General features: G+C 37.0%; 1 protein-coding gene across 10 annotated transcripts in view; it reads left to right on the forward strand.

Moving 5' to 3' along the window:
- The window catches only part of si:ch211-285f17.1 (sickle tail protein homolog), a 154,194-nt gene that overhangs the window by 116,811 nt on the left and 15,465 nt on the right, over positions 1-21,918 (forward strand). For 8 of the 10 annotated variants that reach the window (XM_051883033.1, XM_051883032.1, XM_051883029.1 and 5 more), the window contains 7 exons: positions 989-1,187; positions 4,483-4,576; positions 14,461-15,212; positions 18,169-18,273; positions 18,598-18,647; positions 19,304-19,458; positions 20,660-20,835. In XM_051883033.1, the coding sequence (XP_051738993.1) occupies positions 989-1,187; positions 4,483-4,576; positions 14,461-15,212; positions 18,169-18,273; positions 18,598-18,647; positions 19,304-19,458; positions 20,660-20,835 (1,531 nt within the window). Of the gene's footprint in view, positions 1-988; positions 1,188-4,482; positions 4,577-13,161; positions 13,177-14,460; positions 15,213-18,168; positions 18,274-18,597; positions 18,648-19,303; positions 19,459-20,659; positions 20,836-21,918 lie in introns of those variants that run through there. The other 2 variants (XM_051883031.1, XM_051883037.1) reach the window with 2 other exon arrangements.

Below are 21,918 nucleotides of genomic sequence, written 5' to 3' on the forward strand. Positions count from 1 at the left end.
GTTCACCCAAAAATGAAATTTCTGTCATTAATTACTCACTCTCATGTCGATCCACACCTGTAAGACCTTCATTCATCTTCAGAACACAAATTAAGATATTTTTGATGAAATCCGAGGGTATCTGAAGCACACATAGGCAGCAACGTCATTGCACCTCCGGAGGTCCAGAAAGATAGTAAAAACATTGTTAAAATAGTCGACGTGACTACAGTGGTTCAACCTTAATTTTATGAAGCGACGAGAATACTTTTGTGCGCAAAAACAAAACAAAAATAACGACTTTATTCAACAATTTGAACCGTTGTCATACGTAGTGAACTCAGTGCAGGCTTACTTGTTTATGTCCGAATGCTGACTCATTATTGGCCAACTCCTGTGTCAGCATCACATGCATGCGTCGTGGTGATCACGTGTTCAACTTCGGCCAATACTGAGCCGCTGTTTGGACCAAAACAAGGAGTTCACTACGTATGACAACAGTTCAAATTGTTGAATAAAGTTGTTATTTTTGTTTTGTTTTTGCACACAAAAAGTATTTTCGACGCTTCATAACATTAAGGTTGAACCACTATAGTCACGTGCAATGACGTCATTGCCTATGTGTGGATCAGATACCCTCGGATTTCATCAAAAATATCTTAGTTTGTGTTCCGAAGATGAACGAAGGTCTTACCGGTGTGGAACGACATGAGGGTGAGTAATTAATGACAGAATTTTCATTTTTGGGATAACTAACCCTTTAACCCATGTAGTTACCTTACTCAGTACTTTTGTGGGTAAGTACACTGTAAGTTCATTGAAAGTGCACGTACTGTAAAATAAAGTGCAACCATGTACATCATAATGTTCTGATGCCTAAACACGTGATTTTAGTTTTAAGGTTTAAGTGTTGTATTTTTAGTTTATTTAGACAAAATAGTATAGGATATTAAAGGTAGTTGCATACTTCTCTCTCTCTTTCTTCATGTTTCCTCTTTCTGTTTTTCAGGGGTGTTGTATCTGCAGTATGGAGATGACACAAAGCAGATCCGCATGCCTAATGAGATAACGAGTGCAGATACAGTCAGAGCTCTGTTCGTTAGTGCCTTCCCTCATCAGCTCAACATGAAGATGCTGGAGTCACCCAGCACAGCCATCTACGTGAAAGATGAGACCAGGAATGTGTACTATGAACTCACTGATGTCAGGTGAGTGTGTGTGCATCAGATTCAGCCTCCTTAAAGGAATAGTTCGCCCAAAAATGAAAATGATCCCATGATTTACTCGCCCTTAAACCATCCTTGGTGTATATGACTTTCTTCTTTCAGCCGAACAATCAGAGTTATATTAAATAATATCCTGTATTTTCCCAGCTTTTTAATGGCATTGAATAGTGCCCGAGTTTTTGAAGCTTCAAAAAGCACATCCATCCATCATAAAAGTAATCCATATGACTCCAGTGGGTTAATAAATGCCTTCTGAAGCAAAGTGATGGGTTTTTGTAAGAAAAATATTTATATTTAAACCTTTATAAACTATAATCACTGGCTTCTGGCAACAGCCGTACGCACGTTCATGAGACAGTCGAGATCTGGCAGAAGGGTGACCTCTGACCCGACGTATGACGTAGGACATAACTCCTCTTATCTTTTAAGTTTTATATCTTTAAAACTTCTCATGTTAGACTTTTAATTTGTGAACAGCATTTTGTTTTGCTCTATCATCTGCGATTCCTCGTTCGTCAATTCTCACCTAAGCTTACGCTACGCCTATGTATACTTAGGATGGCTTGATGGTGAGTAAATTATGGGATCATTTTCATTTTTTTGAACTATTGCTTCAAAGTTTACTGTCTTCCTTCCTCTTTCCACACGGCCTGCTTCCTTTAGTTCCATGACATCAATCAACACAGCAAGTGACCTTCTTCGAGGTCCAAGTGCACTGCTTCCTTTTCTATTACGTTTTCCTTGAGAACCAACTTAGTAATCAAATCTCACATGCATTCATTTTACAGGAAACGTGCAGCTGTTAAATAATTGGAAATGAATGGAAATTAATATTCTGTCATCTTTTACTCACCCTCATGCTGTTTCAAACCCATATGACTTTCTTTCTGCTGTGGAACATAAAATGAGATTTTTAACAGAATGTTCATGCAGCTTTTTCCAAATGACAAAAGCATACAGTGACCAGTGACTGTCAATTTCTGAAAATGTCACAAAAGGACCATAAATGTGTCATGAAAGTAGTCAATCCCACTTGTTCACTATATTCCAAGTCTTCTGAAGTCATACGATAGCTTTATGTGAGGAACACATTGAAATTTAAGTCATTATTTGCAAAACTAAGGCATTCATATTGGTTGGAGTGAATAAACGATGACAGACTTTTAATTTTTTGTGAATTATTTCTGTAATATGAAACTATAGCTCTGGAAATCTTCAGTAATATTTCTTTGAAACCATCTAGACTGTAAATAAGCCACCCTCACTCACATACACACAAACAGAACATTATAACTAGATTTCATTTGAATAGAATTACAGTCAAAGCGAGACAGCTAAAGTAAGAATGGCCTCACACCATTTGTTTCTCTGACTTTAAACCAATAAACCTGACCGTCATACATCACCCACCAGCACGGCTAATGTTAACATACCACTTATGTCAGACTTCAAACAAACACTCCCACATATCTTTCACTCTCATTCTGTCTGGTCTTTCATCTTCCCTCCGCCTCAGCCAATCTCTAAACACTTATGTGTGCATTGCTTTCCTTACCTACTGTATCTCTCTACCTGTTTGCAGAATTATGAGCAATCCATAACACTTTCTCTGTTGGGAATCACCTTTGAAAGACCCAATGAAATGAAAACTTGAGCTATATATATGCTAATATACTGCTAAAAGTTGATAAAATTAACTTCTAGTACACTTTCATACAGTATTATTTGGGGCCAGTAAGATTTTTTTAATGTTTTTGAAAGAAGTATGCATTTATTTGATCACAAATATAGTAAAAACAGTAATATTGTGAGATATTAGTAAAATTTTTTAAATTTGAATATATTTTTAAATGTAATTTATTCCTGTGATGTGTCACATGATCCTTCAGAAATCATTCTAATATGCTGAGTGGCTGCTCACAAAACATTTCTTATTATTATCAATGTTGAAAACAGGGTAACATTTTGTTTTAAGGTGAGGTAGTTACACGTTGTTAAATGTACTATAGTAATAACAATAAATTATGCATAATTACAAGTAACTAACCCTAAAGCAAACCCTAACCGTAACTATATAGTAAGAATATGTAGTTAATTAATATTACTCAGTACTTACTTGAGTAAGTACAATGTAACTATATCACCTTACAACCTATCACCTTACAATCAACCTAACAGTTGAGTTGCTTAATATTTTTGTGGAAACCCTGAACCTTTTTTCCAGGATTCTTTGAGCAATAAAGCAATTTGAAATAGAAATATTTTGTAACATTATAAATGTCTGTACTGTCACATTTGATCAATTTAATGCATCCTTGTTGAATAAAAATATCAGTGTCTTTACTGTCCCTAAAACCAGCTTTAAAATGACCAGTCTTTCTCTTCTGGGGAAACAGATGAATAGTATTGATGACTCAGCTTGCACTATGTAGATTTTGGTCCAATTAGATGTCCTCTAGATTGAGTATGACAAAAGACTATTGGCCCATTGGTTCTTTTTTTCTACCCAAACTTCCTGTTTCAGTAGGAAATACGTCAATATAGGAAAGAATCTTGTGATCATCCATTGATTTCATGGGGTTTTTAAAAACCTGGCCAATCACAACCAAATTTAATCATCTACTTTTCCTCAGGTCTAATGAGACTATAAATAGTGACTCACACTCACATTGTCCTGTAAACAGAGGAGTGGTCAGTCTCCTTACATTTCCGTGGTGATGTAACATGTACTTTGAGACAACTCCTTTTTTATCAAGGCTGTAAATCTGAATTACAGCCACATGACCACATATCAGACTTCATGAGAAAATGCTCACGTCAATTTATACAAATAGGTTTAACACGCAAACACATTTTGAGAGGTCCAGGAAGACAGAGACTTAAAAACATAAATAGACAAACTTGGTTACTTAGTAGACAGTTAATGTTTTAGCTCAATTAGTAAATAATTTCTGGACCTACAGAGAATTATAGTCTGGACATTGACGGACATCTCAGCCACCATGGATTTTGTCACAGAGAGCCGTAGCTTCTCACCTTCATCTTCAATTTCTCGCTCCGACTCGCCTGTGTCTCTCAGTGAATCGCTTTATTCTCGTGATTCCTTTGACCTCTCTCGCTGCCACTCTCCACTCTCGCGTGTTGAAATACCGTCAGCCCTTGTGCACCCTGCTGTGGCAGAGCTCAGGGGCCGACATTCAGGGCGCCGTATGCGACCCCATTCGGATGGTGACATTTGGTCCGTATATGTGAACGATGTGGATTTCTCCCCACACAGGAACATTACAGATCACTCCTGCCTGAAGGTGTACCACAAAGACCCAGCGCATGCCTTCAGCCATGGAGCCCGGCCAAGCAATGGAGATGCAAGGGTGAGTGCCAATAAGACCAATAAGAAGTCAGAATCCTTAATGGAGATATCTTTTCATGAATGTTTAGATAGCTGATGGAAAATTTTAGTTTGACAGGCTTTATATTTGGTCTTCATAATGTCAAATTTATATTGGTGATCTAAATACTTATTACTTATTACATATTACTCAAGCAGAGCACTACAAATGAGAATATCAAATAATTTATGGAGTTTGGTGCATTTGAGGGCTCTGGTTGACAGGTTTCTGGATAGTTGCCCAACAATCTTCATGTGAGGTCCACTAGTATACTGTTTAAAAGTTTGGGGTAGGTAAGATTTTTTAATGTTGTCTTATGCTCACCAAGGCTGAATTATTTGATCAAAAATAAAGTAAAAACAGTATTATTGTGAAATATAATTGCAATTTAAAACAAAACTGTTTTCTATTTGAACATATTTTAAAATGTGATTTATTCCTATGACGTAAAGCTGAATTTTCAGCATCATTACTCCAGTGTCACATGATCCTTCAAGAAATCAGTCTAATATGCTGAGTTGATGCTCAAGAAACATTTCTTATTATTATCAATGCTGAAAACAGTTGAGCTACTTAATATTTTCAATGAAACGGTGATACATTTTTGTTCAGGATTCTTTGATGAATAGAAAGTAAAAAAACAAAAAAACATTTATTATAAATGGTAATCTTTTTTAACATTATAAATGTTTTAACTGTTTAACTTTTGATCAACATAATGTGTCCCTGCTAGATAAAAGTATTAATTTCTTTAAAAAAAAATGTACTTACCCCAAACTTTTGAATGATAGCATATATATTGTTTGTTTTTAAGTGATTTACCCTATTCATTTGTCAGTATCTATCATTAGGGATGCACATTTAAAACCATTCATTTCAGTTTTTTATTTTTTACAAGTGAATTTAGGCATCAAAACATGTAATGTACAATTTGAAAAATTAATAGTAATTTTTAGATTTTCTAAAGATTTTACAGTGTTGTTAAATGATTTATGTTTAAAGATTAACTTTAAGCGTTTGATGACAGCAAAGGTAATCTAAATGAAAAAATAGGATAAATGAGGCTGAGCATGAACGATTAAATCAGCTGATAAATATAGAGTTTCGATTGATAAGATAAATAAAAATCCCTGATACTGGCCGATAACCGATATTGTTGCGATACATTAGCATTCATGTGTTTGGTGGACGTGACTCTTAACAAACATAATTATAGCGGGCTTCCACTTGTTCAAACAACTAGTCAATTTTTGCAAATCCTTCTGTAATGCCCACATGTTGCCACTTTTCATTTTTTGGCTTGCTCAGAAAAATGAATGAACTGAGGGCATTATTTAAATAACAGGTCCCTTCCCGGCCTCCCATTTTCTTTTCGGCCATCTCCAGGGATCCCTCTGCTCTTCACAGTTAAAGTCACCCCCACCCCAGTCACCCCATTCCAATCCTTTCATGTCCGTCTTTGTCCCCCGGGCCTAATTTCAGGGGGATTGGATCAGGATTGAAGCAGAATTGGTGGAAGCACTGAATAGAAAGCAAAGGCTCTTTCCTCGTTCCTTTTCCTCCCATAATCCCCTCTAATCTCTTGCCATGCCGGCCCTGTTTGTTTGGTGGTGATGTAACGGAAATTAGATCGCAAGGCTTTCAATTTCTCTCTGTGTTTCCCCAAATTTAACAAGGTAGCCCCAGACTTTTGTCTGTGGTAATCCCCGGTTTGGCTTTGACCAACTCGCACAACTAATATGCATTTGATTAGAGCTTTAGACGCTGCCATAAGAGCCCTTAAGGGAAGTTGTAAAAGTTCCAGGAAGTGAAGGACTTTGCTCGCTATATTTTGTTTGATTTTCTTATTAACATTTCGTGTCACATTTAGGACTGTGTGTGCAAAGTTAGAAGTTGAAAGGCGCATTGTTTGTGTCACGTGTCCATGTCTAAGTGGGTTAATGTATGGTGAGTGATGCCTTACAGTCATATATGTACACATTTAAAGGGAGAGAGAAAGAGTACAAAAGATAGAGGCTTTTATCTGTTTTCTGACAAGAGAGTGAGAACAAGTTGTTCAGACAGTTGCCAAAGTTCACAGGAAGTGTCAGTGTTTATCAGTTTAAAGAGAATTTTTATATTGCTATGTGATTTGTATGTTAGTATTTTACTTTTAGGCAAATGTGTGACTGTAGAAGTGTTTGGTCTTGGGTTTCCCTCATGCTCAGGGACAAATTAGAACAATAGTAATGCATTTAATAATTCAATGAAAGTATAATCATCTAGAAACTGTAACAGACTTCACAATTGGACTGTGTCGGGGTCAGCGTGGTTCCTTGTCACTATTAAAAAGCTTGTTCCACCTTCAAGAGGTTATTGCATAACAGCTATCAAGGCTTTAAGTTTCGTACAAGCTCTCACATGCTTTACCATGTGACTGACATGGATCATAGGTTTGACGCCCAGCTCATATTTTGTGTCTGTAAAAACATTGCTGCCGCTTTGCACGAATAGGATATAAAATAAGACCTGAAGAATTTAAATTATCTTTAGCAACAAATTATCAGTAAAGTAAGCTGCTTAACCTTGAGAAAATATCCTAGTTCAGTTTTTGAATATAAATAATTTATTTATTGTGTTACTTGAATTTTTTGGACTGCTGTTTTTGATACACTTAATTGATACACTTGCACAAATGTTATGATAACACTTACAATTACAATGACATTAACATTAACAGAATATCGATTTAGTAGAGTATGTCAAGAAAAATTACTTTTTTGTTTTAATTATCGGATCATAAAGGTCAGGACTGAGACTGAGAAGAGACAGACTAAACCGGGAGTGATGCAGGTGTGTGATGTATTTAAAGGGGTCCTTGATTATTATTTCACTTTTTTAACTTTAGCTTGTGTGTAATGTTGCTGTTTGAGCATAAACAACATCTGCAAAGTTACGACGCTCAAAGCTCAATGCAAAGGGAGATATTTTCTTTTACAGAAATCGCTTTTCAAGGACTACAACAAATGGCTGGTAGGGACTACAACGTGCTTCTTCCTGGGTTGGTGACATCACAAAGCCCAACATTACATAAACCCTGCCTCCGGGAACACACAACAAAGGGGGCGAGGCCATGTTGGGCTGCTTTAAAGAAGAGGAAGAGTTGTTGTAGAATAGTGTTGTTACCACATGCTGTAATTTTACGCCGGACTGCTTCACAAATGAGGGTCAATTCAACGATGGATTTGCACAAAAAATTAACATGACGGCACATGATAGTCGATGAGTTGAATCAACTCCACAGCAACTACATAAATTTATCCACTAACCATTCAGAAATGTCCAGTTGCATTCTAAAAGTTGTAACTTCTTCCTGAGTCTCTCTATCAGCGTCCAACACCGGTTTGAACAATGTAAGGCTGAACACCGTTACTAACAATTTTCATTTTGGCTGCGAGAGATTCTCCAGCTTTGTTGTTGTTGAGCAACCAAAGCGAAAGCTGTTAAGACTCCGCCCTCTTCTGGAAAGGGTGCAGGGAGCAGCAGCTCATTTGCATTTAAAGGGACATACACAAAAACAGTGTGTTTTTGCTCACACCCAAATAGGGGCACATTTGACAAGCTATAATAAATGATCTGTGGGGTATTTTGAGCTGAAACTTCACAGACACATACTGGGGACACCAGACTTGTAAAAGGACCATTATAGGTCCCCTTTAAGACTAGATATCTAATGCACCTCACAACAAATAAAAACATTGTATTTTGTGCCTCTAATGCTGTAATGCGACACCCAAGTTTACTATAGTAGTTGATTGTACCAGCTGGCTGATAGTCTGATAGGTGAGTGGATTTTATATGAATATTCTGGTCTGTATGTGTACCAGAGTGATGTGATATGATGTAAATGTCTTTAAACTCAGTACAAATGACTTTAATCTCATCTCAGCCAATCAAAAAGCAAGAAATCGTAGAACTTTCATGTCAAATGAGAGTCATTGCTCTTCTTCCATCTTCCCCCTTTGTGGAAAAAGGAAACATTCAATATCAACACACAGCAGTTGACGTCCATAAACATTGGTTTATATTCACATGAAACCTAAACATGAATCAATATGCCAATGAAAACTTTAGGACATAATTATTTGTTGCTATGTAACATAATAAGACACATGGTTAATGGTTTATTGACTTGTTTTTGTCAGGCGTGACAGGCTAAACGACATATTGTATAAATATGAAAATATATCCACTAGAGAGGATTGCCTACAAATCTCCCAGTATAATTGTGTTTGTTTCAGTTATTCAAATATGGCAATTGAGCTTGATCTGAGGCCAGAATGCACACACGATGAAGACCATGCACAAACACTCACTCTGATGTTTTGACCACAGTTGACTGTCGAGGGACAAGAGATCCATTATGCTTTCATCCAGTGCTTATACTGAAGTACACATACACACACATACATGTGCATGAGCGAACACACACACACACAGAAACACATGATCAGCCAGTCTCGGTTCAAGCAGGCATGGAGATACTCAGACAGACTTAACAGACTAATCAAATAAGCCCTGCACCTGTTCAAACACACCATTTGTGTCTGTGACAGAGAGAGAGAGAAGAAGAAAGAGTCTTGATCATTGTCGTAACTTCCTGTTGATAGTCTACTTGATAGGCCCATTTTTTATTATTATTTATCGTTTCTGTGTAGCTGTTTCTTGCCTTTGAAAGTTTGTATGTAACACAAGTGTCTTTGTGTTATAAAATCCAGCGTGTTTTAATTTAAGTGATTTAATGGGATTGTTGTAACACAGTTTGAATCTGTGTGTATCCGTACTACCTAAACGCGCACACATCTGAGCTCACACGTATTCAACCACATGCCAGTCTGTTAAAACAGAAAGCAGATTATTGTGCAGCGTGACTGACCACAGTTTACAGACGGCTGTTAATTTGAAACAGACCCATAAAAACCAATGCAGTCTGCTGAATTTAGCTCTCTGCAAGGAACGTATGGTCAAACTAGTCTCACTTAGCCAGACTTTTTGACTGTTGGGATGAAGTTTGGTCCCTTTGCAGATTATTCTGGCCAAAAACAACATCTAAAGTGACCAACTGCAGTGTATTTAGTTTTTGGACAGGCATCTAATATGTTTTTGGGTAAATCTAAAATTGATCATAGCATGGGACTATGTCAAGAGTAATGGCATCTTTTGCCTATACTTAGACTTACTGGTCATAGGTTTTAACAAGGCCTTGTGGCATTTTATCTAAGAAAGAGGAGCAGAAAATGAGTGGAAAAGGGGGCATCAGAATTTGTCTTTAATCCCTCTTGGGCCAAATTCAAACCAAATGTTCTCATTCCGTCAACTTTTGATTTCTTTATTTATCACAGGTTTAATGTTTCATGTCAAACTTCCTCCAGCAAAATTCTCTACCTTTTAAGGTAATGCAGAGAAAATGAAGAGATGAGAACCCGGAGAGGTTGAGACAGGCAAGAACTTTCATGTTATTCAGACAGTGTTGCTCAGGTAACATCTGGAGATGATTGTTATGCCTCCCAGTGTATCAAACTCCAACTAATACTGCACAATCTTCTCTCTATAACTGGTGGGCATTAAAGAATTCTGTAAAAAAAAAAATGTAGCACTTTTTCCATAAACATTAGGCAGCACAGCTCTTTTCAACATTGATAATATAGTGATTGGTGGAGAGTCATGTGACACTGAAAACTGACCTTTTGGCTGCTGAAAATCAAAAACAGACATTTTAAATCATAATATTCACAATATTACTGTTTTTACTGTATTTTTGATCAAGTAAATGCAGCCTTGGTGAGCATAACATTGGAGAGGAGAGGTGACAGGAAATGGGCATGTGTGCACAAGCACTGTTGGTGGAAAGTAAGGATTAATGTTCATATATATATTAGTGCTGTCAAAGTTAATGCGTTAAAGGGATAGTTCACCCAAAAATGAAAATTCTGTCATCATTTACTAACCCTCAGGTTGTTACAAATCTGTATAAATTTCTTTGTTCTGTTGAACACAAAGGAATGTATTTTGAAGAATGTGGGAAACTGAACAATTCTGGGGCACCATTGACTTCCATAGTATTTTTTTTCCTACTATGGAAGTCAGTGGTGCCCCAAAGCGGCCTGGTTACAAACTTCCTTCAAAATATCTTAACGCATGCAATTAATTTTTTTCCAGTTTAACGCATTAAAAATATTAACGCAATTAACGCAGCATCCGTTTTTTCTATCATCCTTTGGCTAGCATTACAATATATGATCATGCACTTATTCATGCAAATGCTTGTAAACCATTTAAACGTGCCAAAAGAGAAAAAGAGAACGCGCTGTCTGTCAATGTCCTCACACAAATGACACACAGAAAGGCGCGCGCCAGTATCGTGTGCATGGACGGCGCGCCAGAATCAAGTTCTTTGTCACGCTTGAATGAACAATAACACGCACAATAATGCCAAAAATCCGTTTTGTCGAGTATCCTTATAAGAGCAGCCTTGAATGAGTTAAATAAAGTCTTAAACGAAAGTAAAGAGCTGTGAGAAAGTGGGACGCGTGTGAGAGCCGCGTCATGTGCAGCAGCGGCAGCTCTTAAAGTGACAGCAACCAATGCTGTCTGTCATTGAAGATAATGAAAAGTAACAGAAAATTACTCACTTCTCTTGACTAAAGAACTTTTGTAGCTTTAATAATGATTAATCTGTATTTAATTCAGGCTATAAATTATGCAGTGCAGACTGTTTGGTAACTTTATTCAATTTCTGTATATTTCCTTACTGTTAGACAGCTAGGAAGGGCACAGGTAAATATGACATTTATTATGGGTTTATGTGAGGATTGTTCTAAGTTCACTTAAATTAAAAGTTGTTATATTTTTGAAGCCTAATAAATGTAAAAATGATATTGCTTTCAATTACACTGTCATGTTGAATGGCTATAATTTATAATGTTTAAAATTGGGGAAAAAATCTATTTCATCGAGACATCAGTAGCAGTATTAGTATCAGTGATACTGGCCTTCATTCATAAAAAGATGCCATTAAACAAGTATTTAAAATATGCTGTCTTCATGTTGTTTCTTTATGTTGTTTTAATTTGGGAAATGGCAGGAAATGGGCATGTGTGCACAAGCACTGTTGGTGGAAAGTAAGGTTTAATGTTCATATATATATTAGTGCTGTCAAAGTTAATGCGTTAAAGGGATAGTTCACCCAAAAATGAAAATTCTGTCATCATTTACTAACCCTCAGGTTGTTCCAAACCTGTATAAATTTCTTTGTTCCGGTGAACACAAAGGAATATATTTTGAAGAATGTGGGAAACTGAACAATTCTGGGGCACCATTGACTTCCATAGTATTTTTTTTCCTACTATGGAAGTCAATGGTGCCCCAAAGCGGCCTGTTTACAAACTTCCTTCAAAATATCTTTCTTTGTGTACAGCAGAGCAAAGAAATTTATACAGGTTTGGAACAACTTGAGGCAGAGTGAATGATGACATAATTTTCATTTTTGGGTGAACTATCCCTTTAACGCATGCCATTAAACAAGTATTTAAAATATGTTGTCTTCATGTTGTTTCTTTATGTTGTTTTAATTTGGAGATTAACTGAAATTACATTATAAAATATATTAAAAACATATAAAAACGTAAGTGTTTTTAATTGCGATTAATCGCAGAAAAAATGTGTGATTAATCGAGTTCATTTTTTTAATCGATTGACAGCACTTTATATATATATATATATATATGTATGTATATATATATATATATATATATATATATAGAGAGAGAGAGAGAGAGATGATGTTGCTGGTGTCCTGAAGCAGATAAAGACTTGGAAGTCTCACCTGTTCTGGGTGTAGCCTGAGCGCTGACTCACCCCAGCACAAAGCTCTCATTGTTTCAGATACAGAGAGACAGGGCGACGCTTGAAGCCAAGGACCATCATTTTGTTGTCTTTCTATTATTTTACAAATCTCTTTGGCTTAAAAGAGCGTTCTTGTCTGTTTCTTCTGTATATCTCCGCTTTGTTTGTTTTCTATTTTTAGATGAGGCAGACATATTCAGACAATAACTCTGTTTAAAACTGCCCTCTTCTGCCTTCATAAGCAGCTGCCTTCTAAGGTGGCATCTGAATTAAAATGGAACTTGATTTGATTTGGTACTTTTGCTTTAAATGAGTTACCGATAAACAAATAAAAAAAAAAAGGTTTTGTGCTAAATTAAATTGGGCCTGAGGTGATGGAAAAAGTCTGAATGACTTTTTTGTTTCTCTGTCATTTTACACACCGAAAAAGGAAGACATGTAGTTTCACTCTGAACCAGTTTTTCTCTGTCAAGTCATATGGTTTTTCCTGTTGCTCCTCATTGCTGAGTTTGGAGATAGATACTTCCGAGTTTTCTGTCTAGTATCCTCAGGCATGAAGTTCTGCATTCTGGAGCTAATCGGAAATCTTTCATCTGCTCAAGTCATACTTGAAGAGTTTAAAACTCTTAATACATTTTCTTTTGCTTTTTGTTGCACTCAGTTACTTACCAGATGCAGATACAACTGAAGAATTATTTGTAAGTGCTCTTAATCATCCTATGTTGTTGTTTTTTCCCTGTCTCCGTCTGTTACATTTTCTAATTGTTTCTGAATGAAATGGCAGTTTATCAGTACCTTATCAATTCATCTTTTACTTACAGATTACTTATAGATTAGATTGGTAAACCAGTAGCATTGTTCTATGGATGCAGACATCTGATTAATGCAATACTATACTTTTGCCATTTAAGTACATTGTGGGATGTATGTGAACCATAACCACTTGTCTCGATGCACAAACACACACATACTTGCACGTTTTTTATTTTTTTCTTTCCAAAATATAATCTTCCATCTGAAGCGTATTAGTGTGAATAGTCTACTCTGTGGGACCTTCTTGGGTGGTCAGGTCAGACTGCCCATGCATGCTGCCTGTTAAAAAAGGTTACAGGTGCTCTGAATTTAGCTGGAGAACAATGACATATTATTTGATCCAAGAATTTTTTCTTTTTCTTTTTTTTTTTTAAAACCATGAATACCATGGTCTCTCAGTCTTTCTTTCTTTGACTTCTCTCAGCCCTTTCATTTCACATGTGAGATGGAAATGTAACACTCCTTTCTCACTGTGATGGCTGAACAGAAAAGTCTTTCTAAACTAGAACTAGTTCACATGAACCCTCATTTTTATGTGTATTCATTCATCAGTGTTGTTATTGTTAACTAAAACTGTTAAAAAATTGTTTTCACTAACTGAAATAAAGCTAAAATAAAATATAAATTTTAGATTAAAAACTTATATGAAAATGAGAAACGTTGCCTTGTCAACTAACTCAAATAAATAATGTTAATTCTAAAATAACAGTGTTTTTTTTGTATTAACACTGATTTCGAACCATGTAAATGTACTTTTAGTGTAGTTTTATTCTCTAATTTTCTCTAATAACCTCTTTTTTAGAGACTACATACTTGTTTATGTTTCTAAATGTAGAAATATTGTCAGAAATATAATTTGCATGTGATTTCAGCAAGTATTTTCTAAGGTTCTTAAGTTTATAACTGTTTTGATTTTTTTGGGCTGCATAAGCCACTTTGTGGCCATGCATGTTACCAAATACAGTGAACCTTTTGTATCACATATATGAATACATAATGTGTAATTTGAACATATCTTTATTTTCCCTGCTGAAAAAAAAAAACATCTTAAGCTGGCTGAAAGACCAACTAAGACCAGCTTATGCTGGTTTACGCTGTTATATTTCAGCTGGATTTGAAAGATTTTACTCTCCTTTAATGAGAAATCTTATGTCCTCTCTCTCATTCAGATTCACAGGGAGATGATGTATGCTGGACGGGATGGTCATCCTCTCCGGCAGCCCCCGATGGGTCCTCCTCCACCGCACATGCAGGGCTCCATGTCCCCTACCACACCTCATGCATTGCCCCCCTCCCCGTCTCGTATCCCCTTCGGTCCACGCACCGCAGGCGGTGGGGTTGCCACAATGCCACGTGACCGAGCCGGACACACACTCCCCTCACCCGCCCGCGCATCCTCCCCCTGCCCGAGCGCCATCCTCGAGCGGCGTGACGTAAAACCGGACGAGGACGTAGCTGCAAAGAGCATGTCGCTGCCCTCCCGAGCCGAAAGTCATTATGCTGACCCTTATATGTTACATCATCAGGCCCTGCCCCCTGATGCAGTAGACCACGCCTACCACCGTGCCACCATACGCTCTTACAGTAACCCCGGCGTTCCCATGGAGCCCATGGACCATCATTCACTCTTCCGACAGAAAAGTAGGAAGTACACAGATAGCCAGCTTCCCATGCTCGGCTCCAAAACCCCGCCCTCTTCCCCACACCGGATGGGTGAGATGCGAATGATGGACATTCACACAGGCCAACCGCAGAGTTCCATGACTCTGGAGAGGGCCTCACCTGTCAGACAATCATTTAGGAAGGAGGCTCCTGTCACAATGGATACCATGGTAAAGACAAGGGGTGGCATGGGGTCCCCGGCCACTCCGGATCTTCAGGTTCACAATCCTCTGGCCCCTTCGACAGACCCTCAGACACGGTGAGTCAATCTTTAAGAGCAAACGGGGATATCTGAGCATGGAAATAACTAACAGGAAACATTAGCATCCATTACGTGTTCATATTCTAACTCTGCATCAGTTGTCATGTTGTCTTCCACTGCATCATGTCATTCCCTAACTGCATCCAAAATACACTGACGATGTCTCGTCTAAATACTATCAGCTGTATTATTAGTGCTGTCAAATCGATTAATCGTGATTAATTGCATCTAACATAAAAGTTTGCTTACATAAAAAAAGTCTGTATATATATATATATATATATATAAATATACATGTATAAGTGTACAGTGTGTGTATATACATATATGGGTCAATGACGTTATGGGTCTTTTTTTGTCCAAAGGCCTTAATAATAATAAAAAACAAAGATATGACATCCAAAGTATGTAAGGTAGTACAACTAGATGCCTTTTATTGAATCCAAAAGGTTTTAATTATATTTTCCTACATATAAAAGTATTTTAAAGATTTTGAAGTGTCAAATGTCATTTGGTTTAACCGTCCAAAGGCCAATACAGCCATTTCATTTGTGATTAAAATATCTTAAAATGTAATAAATTTATATATTTTTTATTCTGGCATGATTTTATAAGCGAAGCAAAGTAGCTAACTCTTTTATCTAACTCTGCATGTCCCGAAACATCAGGTCATTCGGTACAGCACTATAAAACATGGAAAATGTGTGAATATTTTAAAAACTTGTACTAAATAAAAAGTGTTTGATTGTCCTTTTGCTAGCTAGCTAGCAAGCTAACTAACTAGCTAGCTAGATATCAGCCTGTTTGAAAATATCGTCATTCGGTATAACCAAACGTGTAATTCGGTAAAACCAAAATTTTGGTTAAACCGAATGACTTTTTTGGTGACAAATTTTGTCCATCTTGTAAAAAATGACAAAAGCAGTGTTAATTGATTATAAAATCCACATAATATATATATATATATATACACACACATATATTATGTAAACAAACTTTTATGTTAGATGTGATTAATCGCGATTAATCGATTTGACAGCACTAGTTATTATGCTCACATCAATTATTTAGCTGGGTTTGTTTTCAAGAATATAGCCTTACGTAACTCACAAAAAGACTTTAAACTGTAGTTCAGTCAGCTTTGTTTTACTTAGTTGGTAAAGTGGACTTAATAGTACCCTTTATGTTTGTATGTGCCCTGTAAGTCAGATTTATTGTGCTTGGCGATGTACTTGCTAGCAGAGAACAGTCAATACACAGTGTCAACATGCTAAACTGTTTTTACAGAGCAGAGCACATGCAGGCCAGACGTTTCTAACATTATCTTGTAGAGCAAAGAAATAGTGGTTTGTACAGTGTGTGCATTGGCACAGAAAGGCCAAATGGGCAGCGTCCTATGAGAATGGGTGTTTAGTTAATTAATCATTTGGTGTGACAAGTTAATGATTGTGATGTATTGTTTTTTTGTACATGCAACAAAGATTACAGGCAGGAGTCCAGATTATACTCCCTTTCACGTAATGCTTTTTGCAGTTAAAATTAACCTTGAATCATTTAAGGAAGTGATTCGTTATTTAAATGCGGTGAATATATTTCCAAGAATATATTTTTTTACTTCAAGTTGTTTTATCTGTGCAATTTCACATAAGGTTACCATGTTATGAATGACAGCATACACTACCATTAAAGGGTTAGTTCACCCAAAAATGAAATTTCTGTCATTACGGGTCATTCCACACCCGTAAGACCTTTGTTCATCTTCAGAACACAAATTAAGATATTTTTGATGAAATCGTGAGGTCTGCATTGAGAGCAAGTTAACTTAGACTTTCAAACACCCAGAAAGGTACTAAAAATATATTCAAAACAGTTTATGTGACTACAATGGTTCAACCTTAATGTTATGAAGCAACGAGAATACTTTTTGCGCGCCAAAAAAAAATAAAGACTTTATTCAACAATATCTAGCACTGGTCACTGAACTAAACACTGCTTCATGAAGCTTCAAAGCTTCAAGAATCTTTTGTTTCATCGAAACACTTATGACGCAACAAAGCCTCGTTTACTGAAATCACGTGACTTTGGCAGTTTGAGATCGTTTGATACACGCTCCGAACCACTGATTCGAAACAAAAGATTTGTAAAGCTTCGAAGCTCCATGAAGCAGTGTCTAGTTCAGTGACGAGTGCTAAATATTGTTGAATAAAGTCGTTATTTTGTTTTTTTGGTGCACAAAAGTGAATTTCTCACTTCATAACATTAAGGTTGAACCACTGTAGTCACATGAACTGTTTAACTGTTTTAAATATGTTTTATGGGCATTTGAAAGTCTAACTTGCTATCACTGCAGGCCTCACGAGCCATCAGATTTTATCAAAAATATCTTAAATTGTGTTCCGAAGATGAACGAAGGTCTTACGGGTGTGGAATGACGTAAGGGTGAGTAATTAATGACAGAATTTCATTTTTGTGTGAACTAACCCTTTAAAGTGTTACCATTAAACTACCATAAAAGTTTGGGGTCGGTTAGATTTTTTAATTTATTTTTAAAGTGTCTTATGTGCATCAAGGCTGCATTTATTTGATCAAACATGCAGTAAAACAGTAATATTGTGAATTATTACGCTTTAAAATGACTGTTTCTAAATAACTGTTAACTGTTAAAATGTAATTTACTCCTGTGATGCAAAGCTGAATTTCCAGTGTCACATGATCCTTTGTTGATTTAATGCTCAAGAAACATTTCTTATTGTTATCAATGTTTAAAACAGCTGTGCATCTGGAAACAGAACTGTCTTTTTTTATTAATGGGGAATTAGAGTAAAAAAGCCTTAGGTAACTCAGCCATCTCATGAGGTACATAGTCCCACTGTTATTTCAATATGCTTTCCCCTCGTCCTCCCCCACACACTCCATCAGTAGTAAGAGTGCGATATGCTCTATCTCTCTACAGAGAGAGAATGAAGGCCATGGAGGAGCAAATAGCCAGTCTGACTGGTCTTGTGCAGCACGCTCTCTTAAAGAGCCACAGCACTAACAGCAACAAGGAACACCCCAGGTAAGCAGGGCAGGCTGGGTAATGTAGTTCCCAGAATATCACAACGTTTCCCAAATCAAATAGGAAAAGAAAATAGGAGGGCTATAATGGAATAATGGTGGTGGTAATCAGACACTGTGTGTTTGAAAAAGACTTGGTGGGTAAGGTGACTACTAACTGTGCATGAACTAAATTGACTACTCATCCTCACTGTAACCAGTGCCTGTATGAATGGCGATGCCTGTGCCATTGTAACAAAGACTAACTGCAAATAATTTGTTGAGTAATTTTATCTGTGTGTGTATATGTGCATTCAGTCATTTGATATCTTTTCCATTCTTCCAGTGAGAAACCCGTAAAGTCTGGATCACCGGCTCACAGCACATCTAGCACAGGTAATTTCCTTTTTTCCGTCCCTCCCGGACCCCCAGACCCCATATGTTTGTGTGTGTTTTTGGTGGCTCTTACAGCAGCAGATTGTAATGCAGTGGCTGTAAATGCATCCCAACAATCCTGCCTCTCCCATTCATCTGTCACTGAGAAATGCTGCCTGCCACAAGTTCTCCCACTCTTTCCACACACACACACTGCCATGAACACAGAGAGCGAGTCCCTCAGACAGCATAAGCCGCAAAAGAACAAACATGTCTACACGCTGTCTTGCACACTCACATAAATATGTACTTTTGGAAGAACTGACCTAAATTGCTAAATGTTTGTTTATCAGTTGTGCTCAGTAGACTTTGTAATGTAAACTTGCCAAGTGTTCTGGTCAAATATGGGTATAGCAACAACAAATATCACATATCCTTAAGCTTAGTGCCAATATTATTAACCATTATTTTTGATCTAGACAAAGATTAAACTCCCTTTTCAAATGTTTACAATCTATAAAACTTGAATTGTCACAATATTTCCAGCAACCCATCTGCATAACTGTCCCACACTTATGTTTGAGAGCACAGTCTGACTTTGGCACCTTCTTACCACACAGACCATGAAAGTACTTCATGTAGTTCATGTTTTTTGTGTGTTTTTATGTGTTGTTTAGGAGGTTCTCCAGTATTACCACCAAAAGTTGCTCCTGAGTGTAGCCCCGCCCCTACACCACCACTAGGCCCTGCCCCCTTGCATGTTAACCTTCACCTGTTCAGGAGGAATGTCTCTGAGCTCCGCCTCCAACTGCAACATATCAGACAACTACAGGTAATGAAAGTGCCAGTCAGTTAGTATAATGAGAAATCTGCAGTCATGTATTTTGTTCAACAGTTGTCTTATGTTGGGGGCAGTTGTGGCCTAATGGTTAGAGAGTAACCTGAAGGTCATGGGTTCGACTCTCAGTACCGGCAGGAAATGTAGGTGGGAGGTGTGAATGAACAGCGCTCTCTTCCACTCTCATTATCCACAACTGAGGTGCCCTTGAGCAAGGCACCTAAGCCCCAATCACTCCCCGGGCGCTGCAGTTAAAATGGCTGCCCACTCTTCCGGGTGTGTGTGTTCACTACTGTGTGTGTGCACTTAGATGGGTGAAATGCAGAGCACAAACTCCAAGTGTAGGACACCATACTTGGCCACGCGTCACTTTATCTTGAAGATAACATGAAACAATATTCATAATTCATTTAACTAGTGTAATGTGGCGTATTTATGAATAAAACCTAATACTCAGAGCAAAATAATTTATGGGGGGACTTAATTTTAGCAATTAAGATTTGATTGGATTGTAAAACGTGGGTTTTGATATTATTGGGTAATATTTTTTTCACTTGTGCTGACTTTTATATAACAGCCGAAAGTAAATGTTAAAAAACGGTTTAAAAATAATGTGTTCTGATGAATCATGCAATAATTTCTTTTTTCTTTACATTTAGATTTTTAAAATTATTTTTGCAGTTTTTACATTCAAATCATTATACAGTTGTATACAGAATCAGTAAGAATTTTTTTTTTTAAAGAAACTAATACTTATATTCACCAAGGACGCATTAAATTGATCAAAAGTGACAGTAAAGACTTTTTTAATGTTGCAAAGTTTTCTATATCAAAGAAATGCTGTTCTTTTGAACTTTGTATTCATCAAAGAATCCTGAAAAAAATGTATCACGGTTTCCACAAATATATGAAGCAGCACAACTGTTTTCAACACTGATTCTGGAGGATCACGTGACACAGAAGACTGGTGTAATGGATGCTGAAAATTCAGCGTTGCATCACTGGAATACATTTTAAAATATATTAAAACAGAAAACATAAATTTAAACTGTACAATATTTGACAATTTTGATTAAATAAAATGCAGCCTTGGTGAGCCTAAGAGACTTCTTTTAGAACATTTTAAAAAAACATACAGACCCCAAACTTGAATGATAGTGTATGCTGTAGTAAATGGTTATGTGTGTGTTTTCAGCTTCAGAATCAGGAGTGTGTGCGTGCTCAGATAAAGCATGCAGAGCAAGAGATCAGTGTGAAGCTGGCTGAAATACTGAGACGACAGGACGATCCGACACAGAAACAGAGGACACTGGTAGAGGAAGAGAGACACCGATATCTCAGCATGCAGGAAAGAGTTCTCACACAGCTGGGGTACGACACACACACAAACACACACACACATACTTGTATGTGTGATATACGTGGACTCTCCATAGGCGCAATGGTTTTATATGGTTTTTAACTGTATATTCTATCCCCTTACACTAACCCTACCCCTAAACTTACACATCACAGAAAACTTTTGCCATTTTTTGAACTACTTAATATATTTTTTATGCCATTTGGTTTACGAGGACACAGGAAGTGTAATACCCATGTCATTATAAACACTTTGTCTTCATAAACCATATATACAAGAACACTCTCTCTCTCTCTCTGGGGAATCTGAAATTCACTTTCCTGTGGGCAAACAAATGCCTTTTATTCTCAGTCATTCCTTATACAATTCATTACAGCTCCTCTTTTAACTCATTATAGCCCTGTCCGCCCTGCTGCACATAAACCGTAATTAAATCCCGCTTTAATTTAGCTGGTTAACAAGCGTGTTCTCCAGACAGCTTTAAACACGCAAAACAGAACTCAGTGGGATTTAACACTGGCCAGAGATCAGGAGCAGCATTAACACTCTGTTTTCCTTGGTTTTATGCCAGTGCCCAGTCAGCGGAGGACTCTGTGCGCAGTGAAATGTTGAGCCAACAAGGACAGTTTGACTTTTACATGTGTGGCGGTTGAGGAATGTGGCTTCAAAACAGCATTTTCTCCTCTTTGTGAAAGAACTGCCTCATCTAATAAACCAAATTAAACATCATTTATATAATGATGTGGATAATATTATGTACAATGTAATTTAATTTCAAAACATAACCTGTGCAAAAAAGAATGTACCATCATAACATAAAATCTGTTTTTTTTGTTTTTGTTTTTTAAATGGCAAACAACTAGTGCAGACCTATTAAAACGGTTAGTGTAAGAACTGTTTACATGACACTTCAGCATTATATTTTATTCCTTTGCTAGTGCTTGTACTTACAATAACAGGGTCCAAAATTGACACTCACCAAGTGCCAAATGGGATTGAAAACTGGCTAATTAGCCTGTAACTCTTAGGAGTTGCAACATACAGTAAAGCATGGTTTAAATCACAATGTAAAAATGAAAGTTATAAAAATGAAT

Source organism: Ctenopharyngodon idella, chromosome 23 (genome assembly GCF_019924925.1).
Source record: "Ctenopharyngodon idella isolate HZGC_01 chromosome 23, HZGC01, whole genome shotgun sequence".
NCBI classification, from domain to species: domain Eukaryota; kingdom Metazoa; phylum Chordata; class Actinopteri; order Cypriniformes; family Xenocyprididae; genus Ctenopharyngodon; species Ctenopharyngodon idella.